Below are 23450 nucleotides of genomic sequence, written 5' to 3'. Positions count from 1 at the left end.
ACTGCATAGGCCGTTTTTGACCAATGGCATCACGTTGGTTCACTGTTTCCGGGTTACCATATCGATGCTTTGATTGTGTCCGGATTGTGCCTCCTCCTACGGACCTAGGTGCTAACACTGTTTTGATTTCTCAACATAACAATGAATCGGATTTTCGGTAGGAGTAAAGGAAAGGATCCGCCTCCAAATCTATCGGACTGCATTGGAAATGTAAGTAACGTTATGATTAACGATAAGCTTAATGTAAAACTTGGTGACTTGCTGAATTACTGACAGCCTAGGATGTATACGCTGCGTTAGCATGTTACCGTTAACGTCATTTCACATAACGGTTTCTGATCATACCAAGTATTATAGATATATAATAAAGATAACGTTATTGAACTTGTAAAGTCACGCAGTTAACGTTACCTAGTTAACTAACGTTATAGATTTAATCAGATAGGCGCGTTTATGCAGTGACTGTTGATGTTTGTGATGTTAAGTTAGTTACATGAGAAAACACCAATTAATCACCTGATTCGTATAGCTGCTGCTAGCCATGTTTTCTCGCAACAAAATCTATATTCATGGTAATTCACCCTCTGTAGGTGGAGGCAAGGACGGAATCTATTGACAAGAAGATAGCCCGACTTGACGCCGAGCTAGTGAAGTTCAAAGATCAGATGAAAAAGATGAGAGATGGGCCCTCCAAGGTAGGTAACGTTAGCTCTAGGTTTATTTAGTGGCTGTTCAAATTATTTTTGTCTAGATGCTAGCAGCTAAAGCTTTACTGAAACGCTTTAATACATAATGACATGAGTTAGCTTAAAATTATTTTTTGTCTTTACAGAACATGGTTAAACAGAAGGCCATGAGAGTCCTGAAGCAGAAGCGAATGTATGTGTCAGCATATCATGTTTATGGAAACAAGAATAAATAAAAAATGTTTATAAAAACAACAACACTGACCATATCACTTTTAAATGTGACTAAATTCAGCTGGAGAGTGTAGGCCAGATACCCTATTGACACACAGTTCTTACTGTAATCTGTGTTGTTGTTTTATTCTGTTAGGTATGAGGGTCAAAGAGACCAGCTTGCACAGCAGTCCTTTAATATGGAACAAGCAAACTACACCATTCAGACCCTGAAAGATACAAAAACAACCGTAAGGACCTTGGTCATCATTATCATCCTCCTGTGTTCATTAATTGTGTTTACTGTTCTGTTTACTGGGCAGCCGTGGCCTACTGGTTAGGGCTTCGGCCTACTGGTCGGGTTCGAACCCCGACCAGTAGGAACGGCTGAAGTGCCCTTGAGCAAGGCACCTAACCAGTCACTGCTCCCCGAACGCTGCTGCTGTAGCAGGCAGCTCACTGCGTCGGGATTAGTGTCGCACTGTGTGTTCACTGTGTGCTGAGTGTGTTTCGCTAATTCACAGATTGGGATAAATGCAGAGACCAAATTTCCCTCACGGGATCAAAAGAGTGTATATATATATATATTGTAACGTTTAATTCACACGACACCAACGTTGTTCAATGGCAGCTTTATTGGCTCATGAACGAAGGCAGGGACTCAGGCACAGATTACAATACACACAGGGCAGGTCAAGGAAACACACATACTACACCAACAGGGGAGGTCCAGCCCCCCACACCAAAAGGAACACACATGAGGGATAACTAAAAGGGAAACAGGTTACGATAAAAACACCAACTTTACACTTCTAACTTAGGGGAAATACGACATAAACCCCGCGATTGTTCACCCTCGTGTCCCAGCATGCCTTTCGCTGGAGAACGCTAACACAGTCTTTATGCGCCGACGCTACAATATATATATATATAATATATATATATATATATATATATATATATATATATATATATATATATATATATACTCATACTTAGGTAGTGAGATGTGAGGTAGTGATCTCTTTCTGGACTGAAAATGCCTTGGTGCACTCTTTGATGATTTACATTGTATTAATACATGCATATATTCCATGTCTCTCTAGGTGGATGCTATGAAGATTGGAGCAAAGGAAATGAAAAAGGCCTACAAGCAAGTGAGAATGGATGATATTGAGGTATGGTTGTCTCCGCTCACTGATTTATGCATTATACATTTCTAAATGCCAAATGTGATGGCAATGTGGGATCATGTTTGTGTCTGTGGTCCTCAGGACTTGCAGGACCAGCTGGAGGACATGATGGAGGATGCCAATGAGGTCCAGGATGCCTTGAGTCGGAGCTATGGCATGCCTGAAATTGACGAGGATGACCTAGAAGCAGGTTGTGTTTGTAGCCAATATATTATATATTATATATATATATATATATATTATATATATATATTCAGACCGTAACATTTTGAAACTCGAGAATAAGAGAAATCAATGATCTCTTACCTTGATGTTCGTTTTTTCTCAGAATTGGATGCTCTTGGAGATGAGTTGCTGTTAGACGATGACAGCACTTACCTCGACGAAGCCTCTGCTGCACCTTCCATCCCTGAGGGAATGCCAAGTGACAGCAAAACCAACAAGGTGTTTACAGGATCTTTAGTGACCATTCACAATTCAGAATAGATCTTTTTTGCTTTCACCATGCCTTTACACGCCTTTTTGTGTGTTTCTTTTCAGGATGGAGTGCTGGTTGATGAGTTTGGGCTGCCACAAATCCCAGCTACGTAAATGATGGATTAATAAATACTGTGTGTATATACGTATATATTTGTATAGGAACATTGGCATGATAATTTGACTGCCAACATTAATGTCATTAAGCTGCAAACCTCTTGGTCTTTGTTTTGTTCCTACTGACATGCTGGCATGTGGTCTTGAAGGCCAGAATATGGTACCACCCTTAATCTCCTTATGAAAAAGAACTTTAGGAATCTTATAGTATTTAACACAAAATATTATAGTGATCTTACTGGAGTACTATAGATATTGTAGGAATTGTATAATATTTGGGGGAATTCTATAGAAATACTATGCTATAGGAACACTAGAGGATACGGATGTTAGAGAGGTGTTACAGAGCATCATAGAAGTATTATACACTACCATAGAACTACTATAGAAATGTTTTAGCATTAAAATAGTTCTTTTTTTAAGAATCCTCTGCCGTACCTCAACACCTCCTCTTCAGTATTCATTGGTATTGTAGTGGATATTGTAATCATATTATGTGCTCTGTTAAAGAATTGTGTTAATTGATGAGTTGCAATTTCTATGTGTATTATGGTGATGTCTTTTACATTGATGTTACAATGATGTTATAAAATGCACTTTTTAAAACAAGCCAGCTTTTGTCAAAGCACTTAACTTAGTCTAAGAGATGGGAGCATGAACTGTACAGACTCATACTATGGATGGGAGTATCATGGGTGTCTTATGGGAGGACAGTGTGAGTAGCTGATGTTCTCAAAACATGTAGGGAACTGTTATAAGTAAAAAGCGTGTGGCGTAGACGTAGAGAGTGCACATGCACAACAAGAGACTGCTTCAAAAAAGATTGAAAGCTAATGGGGTAAAAAATCATGGCAGATTTTGTCCACTTCCTGGCAACCCTTCAATCGGGAACTCCTTGAGCGTTGACCATTTCCTGCGCAACCAGGAAACACGTTGAATATTTTTGTGGTAAACTAATTTAACGTTTGGATCATATACATTGTACATTAACGATGGCAAGCGATACGATGACAGTCACAGTTGCCTATGGTAAGTATCCAAGGTTGTAAAAACGTTTTCACGATATACCTGCTCATGCCTTTATGTCAGATTTGAGACCGCTCTGTAACTTGGCTGGATATTGCTTGCTAGTTAGCTTAAAATGATATTAGCTGGAGCTTGCTAAGGTTAGCTGTACGTTAAAAGAAAGCATGATGCTATTTTGTATATTTAACATATAATGTTTTGTAGTATAGACCTAACTGCAGACATAAGACCTCATTAAGCGTTATAATCAGAGAGGGTTGAAGCGGAGGATTTTTGTGATAACGTCAAAGTTAGCTATTAGCATCTGTGTTGACATACTGCTGCAGCATCTAGCATCTAATACCGCTGTCACACTATCTAGAGAAGTATACTTTGGTCACCGTTATTCTTGCTGTATGTATCTTGTTGTACCAAAATGTAGTTTATTATCAAATAAAATGTTGCTGGTATATCAGCTGCGTTAGTTTGAGCACATAATTGAAGTATTGTTTCGATGTAGCAAAACAAGCTGTTGAGTTGGAGTGCTACCTGGAACGATAAGCTTTTAATGTAGATATGGTGGTCTTTGGTTGAGGGCTTGATCAAATGCAAAACTTAGAAGATACCAAGGCACTCATCTGGTGAAAAGGTTAAATTGCCTTTATTTTAAGGGCAGAACATGATTAAAAAGCACTTCTACGCGTTTCGGCTCAAAAGCCTTAGTCAGGAAGTGAGTCAAGTCTGGTTAAAACATCAATATGGGTTGGTTAACAGGTATGAACATTGGATCATCAAATAACCAATGGCAGACAAAGGTAGCCACAACCAACAGGGGGCCTCAAATCCACCCAGCAAAGAGTGCATCAGATATAGACAAACATTATGTACATCACACGTACATATAAAATAAGCATAAGTCTTTTTTTTTTTTTTTTTTTGAAAATCCAAACTGTTGTTGATTCAATTGCTTTAGCCTATTTCCCCCCCCCCCCTATAGTTTGTGGTAATGTGATCAATGCCAATTGCCCTTAGGATTGAAGGATCACTATTATGTTTGTCCTTAAAATGATGAGCCATTGGGTAACTGTCATTTTTGGGTTTTATGGCATATTTGTGCTTTGAGACTCTATCCTGTAGTCTGTGTTTAGTCCTGCCAATGTAAAACACATCACGGAATCCTATCCTAAATCCCAGAGTTCTATCCTAAATGTACCTGATGAAGGTCTAAGACCAAAACGTTGTAATTTCTAATAAATAAATAAATAAATAAATAATTGCTTGCGGAATGGTCAGTGTGCGGGACTCAAGTTCCTGATCTGAGACCTTTGGTCATACCCTACGCACCTGCCCGACAAAAGAGGTGTGCAAAAAGCCTTCCTACGTAACTTGTTCACCAGATGAGTGCCTTGGTATCTTCTAAGTATTGTTTTGATGTGTTGAATGGAAGTCAGTAGGAGCCGTAAAATGGTAAATAGTGGTGACCAAAGACTATTTCTCCGGATAGCGTGACAGCGGTGCAACTAACGTTGTATGCTGACATACATCTTCCTCAGGCACAGAGAAGCATAGCATCACATTAACAGGACAGGATGGCAAGGAACCTCTGTTAAAAGATCTGTCAGAGGCACTGACAGAAGCGACGGGTGTTCCAGGACCATCACAGAAACTCATTTTCAAAGGTGGCTAATGTAGTCTGCATCCACAACATTGCAATCAGTTTACACCGTTTATGAATAAATAAATAATAATAATAATTTAAAAAAAAAACATACGTATTGACCGTGATCATGACCATCGCTCAAAACTTTTTTTCAGGAAAATCATTGAAGGAAATGGACGAAACCCTTGCCAGCTATGGCATGAAACAAGGCTGTAAAGTCATGTTGATTGGGAAAAGGGTAACGTTAATGTACAATTAAATAATATCATTTGTTTCTATCATTGGAGTCTAATTCAGCAAGTGCAATTGTAGCAAAGGTTCAACAGAGTTGTTTTCCAGCAGAATAGCCCAGAAGAGGAAGCCGAGTTACGGAAGCTGAAAGATATCGAAAAATCAGTGGAACAGAATGCCAAAAAGTTGGAGAAGGTAGATGGTGAACTTTCTGGGCTGAAGAATGTAAGTGTATTAACCCTACAGATGACTACTAAATTCACTGGCTTTACACTTTGGATAATACATTTTATTTAAGCCTTTCACAGCAACAGTCAAATATCTCATCACTTTAGTTATTCTGTAGGGCTTCCTTGCAAAGGATCTGCAGGCCGAAGCTCTTAACAAACTGGACCACAGGGTGAAAGTTGCTTCAGAACAGTTTATGAAGATATTGGAACAGATTGATTCTATGGTCAGATCTGCATACTTCACTGTATTATCTGAAATACTGTATCTGTAAATAATCTATTTCAACCACCACATGAATCGTTCAATGCATATCACACTTTGTTGTCTGGATTCCGCAGAGTTTGCCAGAAAACTTCAGTGACTGCAGAATGAAGAAAAAAGGCCTTGTGAAAACTGTCCAGGTGAGTAGTTGAACTGGTCCACATATACCCAGCCTTTTTACCTTACTATTATTGCTATAAAACTATTTTCTATGGTGGAAGTTGCCAAGCATCATCTTTATATACGTGAATGTCATAATATGCTGAGTTTTAGGTGTTACACTGATTAAAACAGTATTGACATAATTTCTGCACAGGGATTCCTGGCCCAGTGTGACAGGATCGAAGCTGGCATATCAGATCATCTGGCCAAAATCCAATCCAAGAACCTCGCCTTGGCGGAGTAGAGCTAAGAGACCTCGTACTCCTCCCCTCCACTGTCCTGACCTAGACCAGCGTCTCTCTCTGTATCTTGCTCTGTGAGCAATGAAGGGTGGCGCTGTAGTGAACTCTGGCTCTTTCTAGGATACTGCGCCCTGTTCATGTTGGGCTTGCAAGAGAACCTGACTGGACAGTTTTGACCCTCAACACTTGATAAGACATATCAAGCAATGTTGTAAACCTAATTATGGTATAATGTTGAAAGTAGATTTTCATAATTTTCCTGAATTGTGTGTTAAGCAGGGGAACGGTATTTGTGTCAGTTACTCCCTAAGTCTTTTATCCCAAATAAACTGTAAGGGCCCCAACAAACCACCAGCAATGCTTTGGTATCTGCATTTGTATATTTTGACATTAGTGTCCATTGTGTGTGCTTGGTTGAGCGCTAGTGGTTTGCATTGTGCATTGCATTTAAATAATTGAGAATATTATGGTTATATGGAGAATTTAGTTTGTCACATCAAAATGGACAGAATCAAGGAAGTCAAGTCAAGAAAAGTCCAGGAATACCATTTTTTGGTAAGACTGTATATAGGTTTTTTGATTGATTCTTGACTTGAAGGTGGCCTGTTAGATCAATCTTGTTACATGTGTTTCGGTCAGTTAAAATCTTTGTCTTTTCATGTCAGTTCATTTTTTATGCTCTCTTTCCTCCAAATGGAGAGTATGGTGATAAATACTTTGTCTGTAATTATATGTATGGAGATCTGAGACTCATATTTATCAAATGTAAAAAATACATGGATTGTATGGAATTACTCATCCTTATTGTGCCCCGTGACATTTTTTGCAAAATTCGGTCTTTCATTTCAAGTCGATTAAAAAAGAGAAAAAAAACAGTATTTCTGTGCGTCATCATTTGTTCTATGTCATTTTCAGAGGTTTGTCTTAGCTATGTACAAGTTTGAGTGCTCATGTGCATTATATTACAGACCATCCCAGAGCGCCAGTGTCCATATAGCTCAACACAGCTCCTGTAGTATCATCCTCTGCACAATCCTTGGTTCAATGCATTTTCATAACTTTATTTTAATAAGGGCGAGCACTGCAGAAAGTCTGTGCATTATTATACACCTATATTTTTGCTTAAGCCATTTTGACAACCTATTTTCTTCCATTTACCATTCACTATGAAAGTTATTCAACTTCAGTTGAATCGAAGAGCAAAACTCCAGTGGCTGCTGGTCCATTATTAGCCCACTTGGTGGCGATCTGGTGGTCCGCTAGAGCACTGCTCATTGGTTTTCCCAGTTATAATTATTCCTTTATTTTAATAACATTTCACATATTTTCTTAATATTCAAGTTGAATTAAAAGTAATAGTGGACCTCGAGCAGCATGCCACCTGTGGTCTGATATCTGCACATCTAATTTTGCCATTTGGGCAGATCTGATAGTGGTCCACTAGCCTCTTGTTTTCAGGGGCCTATCTTTCAATTACACATTCTCCCCATCCCTCTCCATTTAGGTCCTGGTTGTCACCATTACGGAATCCAGCGTTGCCATACAGTCCAAATTAAAAACAGACATTTGGGCTTTGCGGTGGCGTAGTCAACATTCTTGGAGTATCAAACATAAATAACCTAAATGTGTGCAATTTATGTAAGCTATTTCCATAGATAGTAAATAGACTATTTCAAGTAGCCTTCATAGTTTTCCTTGTTATGATTACCATGCATGCAACATGTAAGCGTGCGTGTGTTGGAGTTGTCCGCTAGGGGCTCAATTACTCTTCGTTGCACTGCTGCAGTCTCATGTATGGAGGTAAAAAAAAAACAGTAATGAGAAGCAAGTGTCAACAGGGAAGTGTGGCTATCAAACAAAACCAAGAAAATCACACGGTTGTACACATAAGAAGACGTGAGGTACTGGTTAAGGTTTGTTAATATGTTAGGATTTAATGCTAAGATGTAAAGGTACTGATTGAACAATTACCAACTAACTAAAGCATCATAGATACCTCACAAAATGCACTTAGCCAGCTAACGTTAGGTTGCTAGCAAGCCAAGTTGGTTATCGGTAGCGCTACACATGGAAATGAAAATGAGAAAATATAATGTTGAAGGCATCTTGTGAATTCCAAAAGACAGGCACGATAATAAGTAACCCATCTTGTAACTGCTCTCTGAACCTTCCACGTAACGTATCTTCAGTGCTCTAACGTTACCTTCTACCCCTTAGCTCTACAGCTAGCTAACGTTAGCTAGGTTAGAGGGGGTTATTTGACGAATATGCGTAAGTTAAAGTGGCCAATAATTTAAATGAAGGAGTCGCGCTAAGCATAGGTGTCTAGAGGTCATATGGTAACTTTGTGTATGAGAATATCTCATTTTGTTTTGCAAGGGTCAGTGATTTACTCTGAAAACGGAAAGGATTCTATCAACATAATGCTAGGTTAGTTGAGTTACAAGCTAACGTGAAGTGACGGGCATATTCAAGTCCATATTCTGTTTGTAACTAAAATATGCACAGTAACTGTACACATTAATCGATGTTAATATTATGATACGATGTGGAAATACAGGGCTTGAAGTTAAATGCAACACACATGACATAAGTAACTCGTAACTGATTAGCTTGCTAGCCAACCTGCTTGTAATTAATTAGCCTCGGCATAGCTAGCTTTCGAGCCCTCCGAGAATCTTTGCCTCCGCCTTCTTGCTGAGTGTTCCACGTGAAGTAGTGCTAGAACAATAGAATATGCGGGTACTGTATGAGTGAGGAACCAAAATCTTGCAACTAAATGCGCGAATAGAGATTGAAGTGAAGTAAGTGCATCAATGTTTTGGGAAAAGCTACGCCGTTTTCATGGTGTAAACGCTCTAAGCTAAGCAGTGTTGAACAGTGTTTTTGTTATTTATTGACTATTGACTAGTTTGAGTTAGTTAGCCAGCTTTCCAATGGATCATAACCAGGTAGAGTTTTGTGTCAACTCTTACCAACGTTACGTTACTCCTCTGTAATTTACCCGAATAGCATCCCACCTAACGTTACCCCAGGTGTTAAATGGAACATGTAATACATCATATGTTTTACTCTTGTGGAAGAGAATGTGTCTTCACACAAATTTCAGTGTTGTGTCTATGCCATGTGTTTACGTTAGTCTTGTGTGTTGTTGGATTCTGTTGTGTCCCTTCTTAGTGAGGCTGCTGAGATGAACCCAGTAAATGCCACCAGTCTTTACCTGTCTGCTTGTCGGTCAGTGCTGCAGTGTGACGCGGGGGACCCTGAGACATATGCTGAGCTTTATAGAGTTCTTCCTTTTTTTAGGGATTCTCTCTCCTGCCTTGTGTGTGGTAAGTGGTACAAGTTATAACCACACTCATATTTAATTAAAGTTTTGTGCAGAGTGATTAAGTGGTAACTTGTTCCAAAATTCCCAAGACTGAAGGTCTATGAATAGCACTAGCCTAACTCCTGAAGGCCTTTAAAGTAATTTGTCTTTGCTTGTTAGTCCTCAATTATATTTGACATTAAGTTATACAAGTGCAGTTCTTGATTCATTTACGGCACAGCTGAAAAGACCTAATGTTTAGTTATGCTTTTCTATGCCCTGCTTTAGGGAATTTGCTTCAGGATCCCATAGCGCCCAACACTTGCCAGCACTATGTCTGCAAAGCCTGCAAAGGTAAAAAGATGACAATAAAGCCGGCTTGCAGCTGGTGCAAAGACTATGACCAATTTACAGAGAACAAACAGCTGGGCATCCTGGTGGAGTGCTACAGAAAGCTCTGTGAGTACATCTCCGAGTCGCCCTTGGTGGAGCAGATAGCCAGCACCGCAGGCGGCTCACCGGAAATCATGTTCATGCTGGAGGACGTCCTGGGAATGAAACTGGAGCAGGAGAGCCCTGGTGTCCTCGACATTCCCAGCCTGATGCTGCCTCTGTCTTCAGCTGCGTCTGAGGGCCTCCCCCCCACCTCTCATCTTGCTGAGCAGGCTGCATCCTCACTGGATGCCGAGGGGGCAGTGAAGGAGGAGCCGCTTGACCATGCTATTCAAGATAACTACGCCAAAGCAGCAACAGCAGGAGCTGTTGTGGAGGTTTCGAGTTCAGTATTGCCTGTGAGCATGGACGTTGTCACTGTACAGGAATCCCCAGTTCCCAGAGAGCCCAGTTCGGGGACCTTCAACAGTTTTAGTGACTCAAAACACAGCCACGAGCCTGTTTTATTCAGTGTTGACGAGGCGCTGGAGAGCCTGGAGTCGGGCTGTCTAGATGAGGACCTTCACGACGGGCTGCAGCGGGACCTGCTGATGTCCGTCGGCCTGGCGTCGGGTCTGAGCGAACCTCGGACCTCATCACAACAGGACTCTCGGACGCTCACGTCCAGTCACTCCCAGAAACCACCGTCTGGAATCTCCTGCTCGGCTGCAACGCCAAGAACGGCACGGCTTCACCGCAAACGCTCCCACTCGGAGAGCGACAGCGAGAAGGTCAAGCCACTGCCTATCGCCAGCTTTATTGAAGAACCCCCTGTTGCATCTCCAGCCCCTCTTACAGTAACACACGAACCAAATGACACTGTTCAGCCCTTTGCAAAAATCCCCAGCGATCGAGTGCTCCAAGTCAACAAGGCACTTCTGGACACCACTAAGAACATACAGCAAAATCTCGGGCAGAGCGTCAAGAACATCTGCACCACGAAGACCACCAAAACAAATAGGCCCAAGGACAAGACGAAGGACAGGCCTCTCTCTGGTAGTGTTACGTCAGGGAACTCAACCAAAGTTTACAAGAAGGCCAAGGAGAAGAAAGGCTGCAAGTGTGGCCGGGCCACACAAAATCCAAGTGTTCTTACCTGCCGTGGCCAACGCTGTCCCTGTTACTCCACTCGCAAAGCCTGCTTGGACTGCATATGCCGAGGCTGCCAGAACTCCTACATGGCTAATGGTGAGAAGAAGTTAGAAGCGTTTGCTGTGCCAGAGAAGGCACTCGAGCAGACTCGGTTGACGCTGGGCATCAACTACACGAGCATAGCTGTCAGGAACGTTGGAGCGAATGCAGGTGTGCTCAGTCTTTCAGCTGACTCGCCCATAACGTCTTTTCTTGTTGCCAGCTCCCATGATGGATCACAACATCGAAAGAAAATTTAAGGGTGGTGTTTTGAGACTCTTACATTGCAGTGATAAAGACTCCTAAGGCAGCTATGTTATTGTGCTAGATTGTCTTAAATGAAACAGTTTGCCAAAACAACTGCCTTGAAAAAAGTATGGCTCCAAACACAGCATCTAGTTTTAAACACAGTTTGTAGTTTGCAGTCACAAAGAACATTGACTAGATTACTGTGTGTCATGTTTTGTGAGTAATTATATGTGAATCAGGTTCTTGGGGCACAAGTTTATGTGAGGAGATGGCAATATTTTGCAGATAGGGCAGCATACGTTCTGTCTTTTGGCTGACACATAGATGTATTTCTAAATGAAGTCCAAAGTAAAACCTGTAGTAATGTCCTAATATGACTTGCTTATCATCAATATGTTTTTCTTGGACAAATGTCCAAAGTCAAATACTCTTTCACCACAAAGCTCGTCGTGTGTGTTCAGAGGAGTTGTCGGTTTTAGAAGTGCTCATTCATAGGTTCTGCACATCATCCTGTAAAGATCCCCTAACCATTAGTTGGCTTGCTGACTTGCTGCTCAAGGAATGAGCACCATTCTGACTTTTTTTTATTTTTAATCATTATTTTGTATTATTTAAAAGCTGAGCACTTCACATGACCATTAATACAGCACTTAGTTTGATTAGTTATGCTCTTAGATTTACTATAGGCATCAACACCGACTTGTAGTCTCATTACTCTCACCTTGTATGGAATCATCAGGATGGAAAATGACATTTTTGGAAGAAAGTTAGTTGTTATCTGAATTAACTTAAACATTACTTAACTAACCTCCCCTTGTGAGCTATTTATTTCTCCAGGACACCATACAGGAGATTGAGAACCTTATGATTTGACTTGAAGTCTTTCCTCTGAGAGGAGTGATATTTTTGTCCTTACCTATTCTCGTTTGAAGCAACTTTTGTCATGTGTTGACTGCAGGGTGCCATCTTCTTGTATTTTTGTCCCTTACCATGGTACAACCCTCTCTCTTTAAACAAAGAATGAATCAACTCTGTTCATTCAAATCCAAATCCATTTAGTAAACAATTCATTTTTTAAAAACTCTTCAATCAAGGGTCTTCAGGAAGTTATGGATCAGTGCTTAAACTGTAGCATGAAATTATATAATATATTGAATCAGCCTGATCTGCTTCCAAGAGCACTCGGAATTCCACAATAAGATGATGTTTAAGAACATGTTCAGGTAGTGTTGTTGAATAAGCCATAATAGGTTAAATGACTTGATTTACTGTGTTGCTGAAAGTCAAATTATTATTTTTCATAAACCATAAGAAGGCTCCCGTGAATCAGCAGTACCCTTTCAACCCCCCAGTTCCTTGCACCATACATACCTCAGCATGTTGTTTTGTTATTATTTACATTGATGTATTTGTACTGTGGTTTGCTATTTTCCTGACCAAAACACAGTTGAATCACTTAAAAAGGAAGAGAAACGACTCTTTCTGTTTACTGCCACATTGTGCTGTATCAACATGTTTCTTTGCAGTGGATGCAATGCGTCATTTATTATGATAAAAATGATTTTAAATACTTGATAACACTATTACTAGGACTCTTACCAAATATTGAAACAAAGTCTGTATCATGAAACACAGTAGTACAAACATAGGCTGTTTGACTTGCTGTAGAATGTATCAGTTTGTTGAATTTCTTTGTTTATTTTTTGTGTTTTGTCATGTTTTGAGCCTTGGTTGTTTACATGAAATGTGTTTGGTTTCTAGATGTTTTTTTGTGTTTCCAGTTAATGCGGGTTAATTCACTGCCACATTTGGAAAATTGTAATACAACAATAAACAATAGTTTTTTACTTCTTTTTCAACCACTCAATATATGATATCCACGCCATCACTTTTATCACAGACTTTCCCAGACATTTGTGTAGTGTATGCAGCAGATAGTTAAATTCACCATCATGCAAGGTAATGACATGCTTGAAACGTTCTCATTTCTCAGGAGATCATTCAGTTTGACATGACTTTCCCTCACAGAGCACTTGATCTTTATCTATCACAGAGAAACCTTCAATCCAAGCATGAGCACTTCCTAGAGCATCTGGCTCTCTGAACCCCCAACACAATCGGTCAAATCACCTCATGCCCACACTCACACCATGACAACATCAGATGTAGCTTAAAGCAGTCTTTGGTTGTGTAAGGGTTAATAAGTCTTTGAAAATGTGTCATTCCAATGTTAGAGAAGAGGGCCTTTATGCTGGCTAATGCAGAACCACTATGATAGTCTGTTTAAAAATAAATAAAAATAAAAAAATATATATTTATTATATTTATTGTATATATATATTTATTGTTTTCCATTACTGAGGTGTAATGGACTTTGCAATGGAGTATTGACAACTGGGGCATCCAGTGATGTGTGGTGATGTGTTTCCATGGAGATCCCTCTGTAATACTTGGAACACGATCCGTGTGGATGACAAATATCAGGAGAACAGATGGCATCTCAGCTCTGCTTATTTGCTTTCTTGCTTTGTTGTTCTTTGCTTTGTATCTTGCTTTGTTTGTGGCCCTGTGCTGTTCTCATTTTAGAACTGCAAGAGGAACCCCTATACAGAAACCTTTTAGCCAAGTTATTCACAGTCACACAGTTTGAACCCACAATTCAAGCATTCCCTGTGTCAATACAGTCTCTCATCAAGTAACCAGGAAGGCCCCAAAAAAGCTTGTCCTCTCATCCATTTCTAAGGTGCTGATGTTGCTGACTGTCACAAACACTCTGTCACCAGTACTCAGTGGGACGACAGCGGCCTGATAGATGGAATAAAGGCCGTAGTCCTGGTCCCTGGACCAACAAGTGGTCCTTGCATTCTTCATTAAAAGGATGGGCACAGGATAAGAGCTCATCTTCTGGTAGATGTACTGGAGTACCTCTCCATACTCTTCCTCTGATTCCTGCTGCGAGAGCCTGAAGTAGGTCTGGGAGTAGATGTAGTAGAGACCGGCTTGGGGGAAGATCAGCTCCCCATCGCTCATCACCAGATTGCTCTGGAAAGCAAGGCCTCTTTGAAACTCCCAGGCCTCAATTTTTTGGCCCAGGACTTTCGCGTTGCTGGGTGGACCTGGGACAGCAAGAGCCAACAGGATTTCACAAACAAGTTCTTCACAATGACAGGAAACTGGCTACCCTGATGAAAAACACATGATCTCTGCACATCTGCTTTTATAGTTCTCTTCTGAAAATGCATTGATATGTCAAAATGGCAGGTTAACACAAATGTTCATATTCTCACTCACTTTCAATATCTGTGTCTTCTTTTGTCAAAAACGTAGCTGTTAGGTGGGCTGCAATTTCAGGACGATGGCCATAGACATAATTCTCGGCCGTTGAAGGTGAAATCCACTCACCTTTGACAAAAGATGAGATAGCTTATTACCATTTTTAATTCTGCTAATTTATGTAGGGGATAATGTATAGAACGCCGGTCATTACTGGGAAAATAAGTCCCGACAGGGCGAACCGGTCCCCGACGCGCAGCGGGTCTTGTTCCGCCCTGAAGGGACTTATTTTCCCAGTAATGACCGGCGTTCTATACATAATCCCGTTTATTACACGGCTACTTGCCAAAACGAAATAATAAACTCCCCAGATATGACTTTAGCCTACATAGCCTAGCCTATTTGTTACCGTTCATCGTGGCATTTGCTGAGAAACAAATAGTTCGCATCAACACACGCTGAACTTGAATCAAGCATTCTTTAGAACACAGCTGATCTGATCAACCGTCTGCTTTCACGTTTGAATGAAGTTCCAGTCCTTGCATAGTGATATGGAAGACGTATCAGAAGCACAAAACCCGTTGCCATTGACAGCGGTAATTATATGTTTGCAGCGGTAGAACTTTGGGAAATCCCATTCAAGCCAATGGAGCGTTCTACTTGTCTTGTAAAGAGCCGTGTAATAAACTGATTTAAACAGTAGACCATAGTCTATAAAAAATAGTGTAGGCCTACCTCTCACATCAGAGTTGAATTCTGTATTAAACGTTGCCTTTTCAAAAGCCATAGTCTGTAAATTAAACCAACACATTCAAGTTATATCTCCAGTTCGGGGTGTGGGTGGGTGTGTGTGTGTGTGTGTGGGGGGGGGTCTATTCGAGGTCAAAGTAACTTACCTTTTCAATTCGATACTGTAGTTGTTGCAGTATTTGCCAGCAGGGGTCATACTTTCTTTCTTCTTTGTCATATGGAATACTTGTTCCCATCAGACACGAAACGCTGCTCCTTGAAAAAGCTTGTTTTACCTGAAAAATAAAAAAGGAATTAGGCCCTTCGTTGGCTACTAATGCGCTGAAGTCGTGTATTGATGTCCTTATCCACCTAAATGTAGGCCTACTTTTTTTTCCCATTGTTTCATTGTTCAATAATTTCCAAATAATCTTTGGATATTGCTGTTTGATGACAATGTAATGGACATCTTATACAATTCTGGTTTTCTTACCGTGCTGAGAGCATAGTTGAAGTACAGAAAGCTAATGGCCACAGCAACTGTCTGTAGAAGCACTGCACCAAGGAGGATTAGTCCGAGATACAAGGAGTGAGAGCTTTCCATTGTTGTTACACCCAATACTTCAAATGCGGACTGGAGCTGGATAAGCCTCATAGCCTTGTCCTCGAAGCTGCGAAAATAGGCGTGGTTGGTCTTGACAGTTGGATTTGGCAGAAATGGTTGTTTGCTGCCTTCCACAGTGAAAACCCATGCTCTTTAAAGGAAGTTTCTAGCAGATCATTCTCATCCTGAAAATCATTTTACTGTACCTCAATGACACCAGGCGAATGACACTCACTAACTTTAACCCAGACTGGGCTAATAGCCTACCACATAACATTTAATGTAGCCTGAGTAAAGTTACTGATTCTGAGCTGTCAAGTTAGATGAAGCAAGAAACATCTTGAACTGTTGGCAAGGGCTATCGTGTGTCAGCACCTGCAGCACTTCGAGTAGCCTACTGTCTCATAATTCCCACGCATTCTTGCACTTAGGCTACGTCTTGAAAGACATCCTAGCCAACAGCAGAGCAAACAGCAGTGGCAAGCATGTCTTGCAGTTTTAAAAGTAACCTAATTTGATTGATGTCGATGGCATGAGAAATCTGAGTGTTAATGCTTTTGATTCATTTCTCCGTAATCCAGTCCTTCTCATGAGAGGGCTGCAGCTTTGATTGTTTAAGGGTTAAAGTTCAGTTCATGCCTTTAAAACCTAAGAGTAATTTCATGTAGGCTACAGGAGTTGTTCAGCGGAAACAATAGCCTAATGGCGCCTCTTCTGGAAGAATGTTCCTAAAATGTCACCGTTCAAGAGAAACACACCTGTCATACTTTCCCACGGAGGTGCTTTGCACTCTAGCTTCATCACCTTGGGCAGTGAGAAGCTATTATTCACTCTGAGGCATCCTTGTGAGGTTGAGTGAGGTTAAAAGTGTGTGAACTGGCAGATGGGTGAATGGTGCACCATTTTGTTTGACCACAAACAAACACAGACAAAGCAAACAAAAATTGTAGTGGGTATATAGGCCTAGATATTTCATTTAATTTCATTCAGTAATAAGCTATTGCATGGATCGAACTGCATGGACCGAACTGAATGTTCCACTAAGGGGCATGAGTTTGGTATGTGGCCATTTCATCATTGTGCACTTTAGGCTGTCATCAGAAAGTAATTCACTGTGGCATTGCTGCTGAGAGAGAGAGAGAGAGAGAGAGAGAGAGAGAGAGAGCAGGTTCTATTGGTTGTTTGATTCCAGTGTTTAGAATGAAATGCTAAAATGCACAATCATGTATATAGTATCTTTGTAAGTGAATGTGCTGTGTTTTTGTTTCCAGTCTGGAACACGAATCTCCTGTGTAGGTGTCATGCTGACCTTATAGGGTTTAGGAACTAACTTGGAGTTTGAGTGGGAGATGATGAGCCATATAAAATCTAAATTCATTTTGAAAAAGCAGCTCAAAAGAAATTGCCATTTCAGGATCAATTGTTGTTGATCAATGTTGCTTTGAGTTGGTTACATGGCAAAATCTCAGGTATATGCAGGTACATTTGGAAATCATATTACTGAGAAGTAAGAGACATACTTTTAGAAGTGCTCTGTAATGGAACTAGACTTACTTTTCCAGACAAATGTATATTTTCAGACACAGTGGATCAGTGGAACACAGACACAGTGGATCAGTTTAAAACTGATCTACAACACTTTGCAAGGCCTTAACTTTATAACACATTTCCTCAAACACACTAAAATCTGAAAGTAAGAGCTGGAGCAGTCAACAAAGTTGCACAGTACACAGTAGCAGTTTTGGGAAGGATAATTCTTTGAAACATTAGTGAGAAAAAAATTATCTATGCTAAGCACAGTGTCGTGATGAACCTCTAATGCAAAGACTACAGATTGTCATTGAGCCAAGAGATGTAGTTCTGCAAGGCCCGCTCTCCCACCGAGAATTTGATAGGGTCGGAGGCAAAAGATAGGCAGCCGTGGAAGCCGTCAGCGTAGTGATCGCTGGTGACTTTCACCCCAGCCTGCTCGAGGCGTCGGGCATACATCATCCCGTCATCCCGCAGGACGTCGTGCTCGCAGGTCAGAACATAGGCCTGTGGTGTCTTCTGCAGAACCTCTTCTTCTGCCAGCAGCGGTGCAGCACGCACGTCCAACAGTGCCGGAACCTTCTTCAGGATCTTAGGTGACCCCTTGCGTGGCACGACAGCCTTGTAGTTTTTTTGGAATTCTGGGCTGAGGAGGGCGGTCCAGTCGAACTTGGCACGATGCTTGGACAGTGCCTTCTGGTCTTTGGCGGTGTGGTTGTTAATAAGCATGGTATGGATTAAGGTGCGATCAGCGTCTAGATATTCAAGCCAGAAATGGACCATAGAAGACCGGTAAAGAATGGGTATGTTATGATTCTGCTGGTATGAAGGGGTGTTGAAATCCAGGGCTTGGAGCACAGGATATATCAAGGCCTGCACCCGGAGCTTCACTGAAATGGTGTCATCCACACTGATCTGAAATAAGAGAACCATTATGGCCAAATAGATGTGACACATCTGGGTTATAAAAAGAGTGTACAATAACTGCATAATAGAAACTGAATCATGTATGAGGCTGTGCCCAGATTCGGATAGTATGGGTATGTATCAGGTTGCAGTAAGCAGAGGTTTGGGATTTAAATAAAGACCAGTAGGTTTTGGATTTCAGATGTTGTCGTGTACAATTGCCGCAGCTCTGGTACCTGCTGAGCCACCGCGGCTGCCAGGTTTCCCCCAGCGCTGTCCCCTGCTATTCCCACATGCGCAGGGTCCACGGAGTAGAGGGCCAGCACCTCAGGGGTCAGGAAGTGCTTGGTGGCCTCCAGGCAGTCGTCATACTGCTTTGGGAAGTGGACCTCAGGGGCCAGGCGGTATCTGCAAAGCACAGGGTTTTTTTTTTTTTTTTTCCTGACTGAACCCACTGAGTGAGCAACCACTTACTATGCGAAGTAGTCAAACAAGCAGCTCATGCATTCATGTTCGTCATAAGTTTTTTCTCTCAGGGAATATGCTTACTCCACAGATACAATGACTGCTTTCAGCTCGTCTGCCATTTTCCTGCAGAGATGGTCATAGGATCGCTCCTCTGATGGCCAAGGGAAACAGAGACATATTTAAATGCATGCAGTCCATGGAAAATACAGTCAACATTTATTATGAATTGAGAAAAGAAGCACACTGCATAATGGCATAAGAAAATTACATTATTACAGTGCCTCACTCTCTCTCCCTTTCTCTCTCTTGCTTTCTCTTTCTGTCTACGTTCATCCCTCTTTCACTTACTGAATCTCTCTCTACCTCCCTTCCTTTCTCTTATTCACTGAATCTCTCTCTCTCTCCTTCTCTCTCTTTCTCTCTCACTCACTCTCTCTGTCATTGACACACATGCCTCATACAATTGCAGCCAGTTGATAAAGAAATGTCAGCTGTGGCACTTACTGGTAGATGCCAAAGCCCAGCCCCCACCATGCAGGTAGACCATTCCTCTCCTCAGCCTGCCTTCCTCCCCTCCTGTCCCCTCGTACACTCGCACTTGCACCCCAGCAAAGGTGGAGTCTTGGACCTTAGTATCTCCACTGGGCATAGGTTGCATTTGCTGCACGAACCGTACCACGTGAACTTGATGGCAGATACCTAATGTCTGGAAAAGGGCCCCCTGCAAAGGAGCAAATTGTGGAGTTGTTACTACAGCTTGCCCATCAACAGGATCATCCTTCAACACTTCTGCTGTTGAGAAAAGCCTGTTTCATCAAACTGGTTTGACGTTATGAAAGCAAGGTAGAGGTCAAGCTAAAACAGACTATTGTGCAGTTTACCCAATCCCAACGGACAATAAGTTGGTCAATATTCAGGAACTCATGTAGATATTTAACTTTCAATGTTCACCAATTCTGACATACTGAACATACTGACATCCACATACTGAAATTGAAGAATGTTTCTCAAAAGATATTTAGAGTAAAACATTGCCGCTTTTCTGAAAAATATGAAAAATATTTGAGAAAATACTGAACACAAAAGACTCTTTGCCTTTGGCGTATACAAATTCTCAAACAAGGCTGATGTTAGATGTTGGTAACTGTTACGGGGTGCAAAGTCAAAGAAGATAGTGATCTCAATGTCTTAAATTGTGAATAGGGCCTATCTTGGCACATTATAATGGACATTTCCCTGATTTTCCTGCACAACAGTTCAGGCAATCATGCATTTACTTTTAAAAATGTAATTTTGGTTAAACATTTCTTTACATTTCTTACTTACCACGTGCATCATGGAGCGAATAGCTGTATCCAAAATCATGAGTTTCCATGGTTCTGAAATGGTTTCAGGCATTGGGGTATAGACATAATATGCAAGAGCAAGAGATAGTAACAATGTAGCAAAACAGAACAGCTTCATTATAAGTTTGTTGACCTAAAGTTGTCTCTGTCACCTCATCTGACTGACTGGGAAGTTATAAGAGAGTTGGTCGATCGTGTTGTGATTCTGAAATTCTGTCAAAGACAGGGAAATCAAAGGAAAGGGTCACTGGATATATAGGTCACTTGAGTTTACGCCCAGGGACGGAGTGGACTTTGCACAACCATACCAGTCCTCTGAGTGTTATCATTGGTTAGATTAAAAGCAGCAATCCATGTGATATTCAAGCAGGTGAAAAACTTGATAACTTAAGGTTGATCTTAAAGGCACTCTATGCACAGTTATATCAATCTCACTTCATAAACAAACCGATTCTGATGCTGATGTTATGAGAACATAATATTAAAAAGATAAACTGAAATATAAGTCATTGCAACACATATGCTTTGAAAATGTAGGCACTTCACCCTCAAATAAAGAAAGATAAAGTATATAAATCATTTTGGTGGCAGTTCATATTTTTTCTGTACAAACACCAGGTGGCATTGTTGACCAGAAAAACACTGAAGGGTTCCAGTTGTTACTTGAGGTTATTACAGTTTTTATAACTGTTTACACATATTTTCAAAACCCTTTCAACTGCAGAAACAAACATGTATGTCCTAAGGCATTTCCGGAAGCCCAGAAAGCAACATTGAGCTAATGGTAACTTGGGGACAAAAGACAAGTTTTATGTGAAGTCGACTTTTTGTTTTTTGTAGAACATTATGCTAAAGACCAATTCATTTTCATTTCAAAGTATCTGCATTGGTTCTGAACATTTCAACCTGGAAATCCTCTGAACAGATTGAAAGTGTGAATCACAGAGTGTGAATAAGTGGCGAATGAGTGTGTCACTTTGATAGGTTGTGTTTGAAAAACAATCTAACAAAGTTACTTCCTTAGATTTTTGTGTGTTAGGTAGAACATTGTGTGTGGTGTTTTGCAAAATGTGATTTAGAAAACTATGTTAAACACTGAGAAGTAGTGTAAGGTTTTGCCGTTTTGGTGTGGGGTTATGGTGTTTGTCAGGAGAAATAACTATTAATACAGCCTTATTCCCTTCGATCTTGGTACAGTTTCTGTTCAACCTTTGGTGAAATTCATTACCAAATCACTAGCTTTTTCATGTCAGTATGATTATAAGCAGGGATGTAGTGGAGGCTAAACGCAAGTAAACACAGTTTATCCACCTCTGAAATTTCAGAAATAGAGTTTATCCACCTTTTATTAGAGTTATCAACCTCTCAAAAGAGTTTATTGACCAATTGCAACGTTTAACATTAAAAAATCACACTGTATTATCCACATTCACAATATGTACACTCATCAACACTCTAAGAACCATTTATTGGGCCCACTGGTTAGCACTCTGGACTTGTAACCGGAGGGTTGCTGGTTCGAGCCCCGAGCAGTGGGCCGCGGCTCAAGTACCCTTGAGCAAGGCACCTAACCCCTCACTGCTCCCCGAGCGCCGCCGTTGAAGCAGGCAGCTCACTGCGCTGGGATTAGTGTGTGCTTCACTTCACTGTGTGCTGTTTGTGTTTCACTAATTCACCGATTGGGTTAAATGCAGAGAATTTATTGGGTTTAAATTTGCAGAGACCAAATTTCCCTCACGGGATCAAAAAAGTATATATGCTTATACTTACCACTGGTATTGTTATAAACATTGGACAATAACCTCCACCATCATCAAACATGTTCTGAAAAATCTGATACCGCATGGCACAGTCCACCTCACCGAGATCATAGAATTCATAGTTTACACCTCTTATTTTACCACTACATCCCTGATTATAAGCCCCTGTCTAGAGTGGTGGTGCTGGGCTCAGGCAAAGTTGGCTGTCCTGTCTGAATGCCCACAGCTGCTCCAAAAACCCAGCTGAAGTACCTTAAGACTTGTCAACACCAGAAAGAAAATATCCTTTCCAAGAATACCATGTTAAACAACATCAGATCAAATCCGCTCCATTAGTCTATACTTGTCTGCGCTTTGACTGGTCTACCACTAGAGGGCCACCTTACCATTCAGTGTAAACATGGCAACAGGTAAAAAGGAAAGCTCTGTGACCCTGGTGAAATGGAAATATTCATTTGTCCTTTAAATCAGAGGCTATGTGTGAGTATTCCCAGCATACATCTTAATTTGGTCCTTTTTTGATAATCTTAAGGGACTCATGACGTTTGTTGCCAATAGTCCTTTGCGTGAATCAAACTTTTTAAAATTATAATGCGTCTGTCAGGAATGTTGGTGAACTGAACCTCTCCAGTCCCTCTGTTTTCCACCCACTAGGCAGACAGAAGGATGTGAAGGTGTCCTCCTGTGCATGCTCTGAGAAGATCCCCAGGGTTGAAGTGGTGTTGTTGGAAGTGGCTGATTACTGATATGGCCTCCTGTATTTCTGTTTACTGGTTTTAATCACCATGCCACTAATGACTCTTCTGTGCTATTATTAGTGCGGTCATGTTTTTGACTGTTGATTTCTGTGAATATTTCCCCCAAGTAATTGAGAAAAATAATACTAATTGAGAAAAATAATTGGGTCCGTCTGTCTGTCTGTTGGTCCATCTGTCTGTCTGTCAACTTCTGAAGGTCTGCCTGTCTGTCTTTCCAATCACATAACTTAGTACTGGTCTGATCTACAATTCATTACACAACTCATTTGTGTACAAGCTATAGGGCCATCACATCTGGATCTCCCCACATTATGGTCTGTTTCAGGATGCAGGATTAGTTCATAAATACAAGGGCTCGGGCTTGCAGTCAGCTCTGGATCATTCTGTCCCCCTGAGCTGCGTCCTCTTTCAAGGCGGAGCCCTGTGTCCTCTTTCGGAGGAGCTCTGCACCTGCTTGCCTGCAGCTGTGATTAGGA

The 23450-nt window shown here is 41.0% G+C and overlaps 5 protein-coding genes across 7 annotated transcripts; 3 read left to right on the top strand and 2 right to left on the bottom strand.

Annotated features, from left to right (window-relative positions):
- The first annotated feature begins 85 nt into the window (after positions 1 to 85).
- On the top strand, positions 86 to 3295 carry chmp5a (charged multivesicular body protein 5a). The gene is made up of 8 exons (XM_076295884.1): positions 86 to 210; positions 591 to 695; positions 833 to 879; positions 1057 to 1150; positions 2006 to 2077; positions 2174 to 2282; positions 2421 to 2536; positions 2633 to 3295. Exons 1-8 carry the CDS (start codon positions 142 to 144, stop codon positions 2681 to 2683), a joined length of 663 nt encoding a protein of 220 aa, XP_076151999.1. The 5' UTR covers positions 86 to 141; the 3' UTR covers positions 2684 to 3295.
- A 284-nt stretch (positions 3296 to 3579) lies between these two features.
- On the top strand, positions 3580 to 7339 carry bag1 (BCL2 associated athanogene 1). 2 transcript variants are annotated; one of them, XM_076294308.1, is made up of 7 exons: positions 3580 to 3715; positions 5245 to 5370; positions 5507 to 5589; positions 5694 to 5807; positions 5929 to 6036; positions 6152 to 6214; positions 6391 to 7339. In XM_076294308.1, the coding sequence occupies exons 1-7, from the start codon at positions 3679 to 3681 to the stop codon at positions 6478 to 6480; spliced, it is 621 nt and encodes a 206-aa protein (XP_076150423.1). In that variant the 5' UTR covers positions 3580 to 3678; the 3' UTR covers positions 6481 to 7339. The 2 variants fall into 2 exon arrangements, with proteins under 2 accessions (XP_076150423.1, XP_076150422.1); XM_076294307.1 differs by having other exon boundaries at positions 5691 to 5807.
- Positions 7340 to 8273: 934 nt separating this feature from the next.
- Positions 8274 to 13447, top strand: msl2a (MSL complex subunit 2a). Of its 2 annotated transcripts, none has more exons than XM_076294306.1 (3): positions 8274 to 8379; positions 9656 to 9810; positions 10077 to 13447. In XM_076294306.1, the coding sequence occupies exons 2-3, from the start codon at positions 9669 to 9671 to the stop codon at positions 11609 to 11611; spliced, it is 1677 nt and encodes a 558-aa protein (XP_076150421.1). In that variant the 5' UTR covers positions 8274 to 8379; positions 9656 to 9668; the 3' UTR covers positions 11612 to 13447. The 2 variants fall into 2 exon arrangements, with proteins under 2 accessions (XP_076150421.1, XP_076150420.1); XM_076294305.1 differs by having other exon boundaries at positions 8274 to 8391.
- Positions 13448 to 14038: 591 nt separating this feature from the next.
- On the bottom strand, positions 14039 to 15892 carry LOC143135163 (tumor necrosis factor ligand superfamily member 10-like). The gene is made up of 4 exons (XM_076295882.1): positions 15770 to 15892; positions 15609 to 15663; positions 14892 to 15002; positions 14039 to 14716 (listed from the first exon to the last, which is right to left on the bottom strand). Exons 1-4 carry the CDS (start codon positions 15857 to 15859, stop codon positions 14292 to 14294), a joined length of 681 nt encoding a protein of 226 aa, XP_076151997.1. The 5' UTR covers positions 15860 to 15892; the 3' UTR covers positions 14039 to 14291.
- A 1813-nt stretch (positions 15893 to 17705) lies between these two features.
- Positions 17706 to 20656, bottom strand: nceh1a (neutral cholesterol ester hydrolase 1a). The gene is made up of 5 exons (XM_076295881.1): positions 20437 to 20656; positions 19615 to 19831; positions 19192 to 19261; positions 18879 to 19050; positions 17706 to 18651 (listed from the first exon to the last, which is right to left on the bottom strand). The coding sequence occupies exons 1-5, from the start codon at positions 20572 to 20574 to the stop codon at positions 18034 to 18036; spliced, it is 1215 nt and encodes a 404-aa protein (XP_076151996.1). The 5' UTR covers positions 20575 to 20656; the 3' UTR covers positions 17706 to 18033.
- Between the last annotated feature and the right edge of the window lie 2794 nt (positions 20657 to 23450).

This window comes from Alosa pseudoharengus, unplaced genomic scaffold (genome assembly GCF_046254945.1).
Source record: "Alosa pseudoharengus isolate Yale_2024_CS ecotype anadromous, Long Island Sound unplaced genomic scaffold, YU_APseudo_1.1 YU_APseudo_1.1_scf_2, whole genome shotgun sequence".
In the NCBI taxonomy this organism is placed as follows: domain Eukaryota; kingdom Metazoa; phylum Chordata; class Actinopteri; order Clupeiformes; family Clupeidae; genus Alosa; species Alosa pseudoharengus.
Note: the sequence above shows the minus strand (reverse complement) of the source record. Positions and strands in the feature narration are given on the sequence as shown.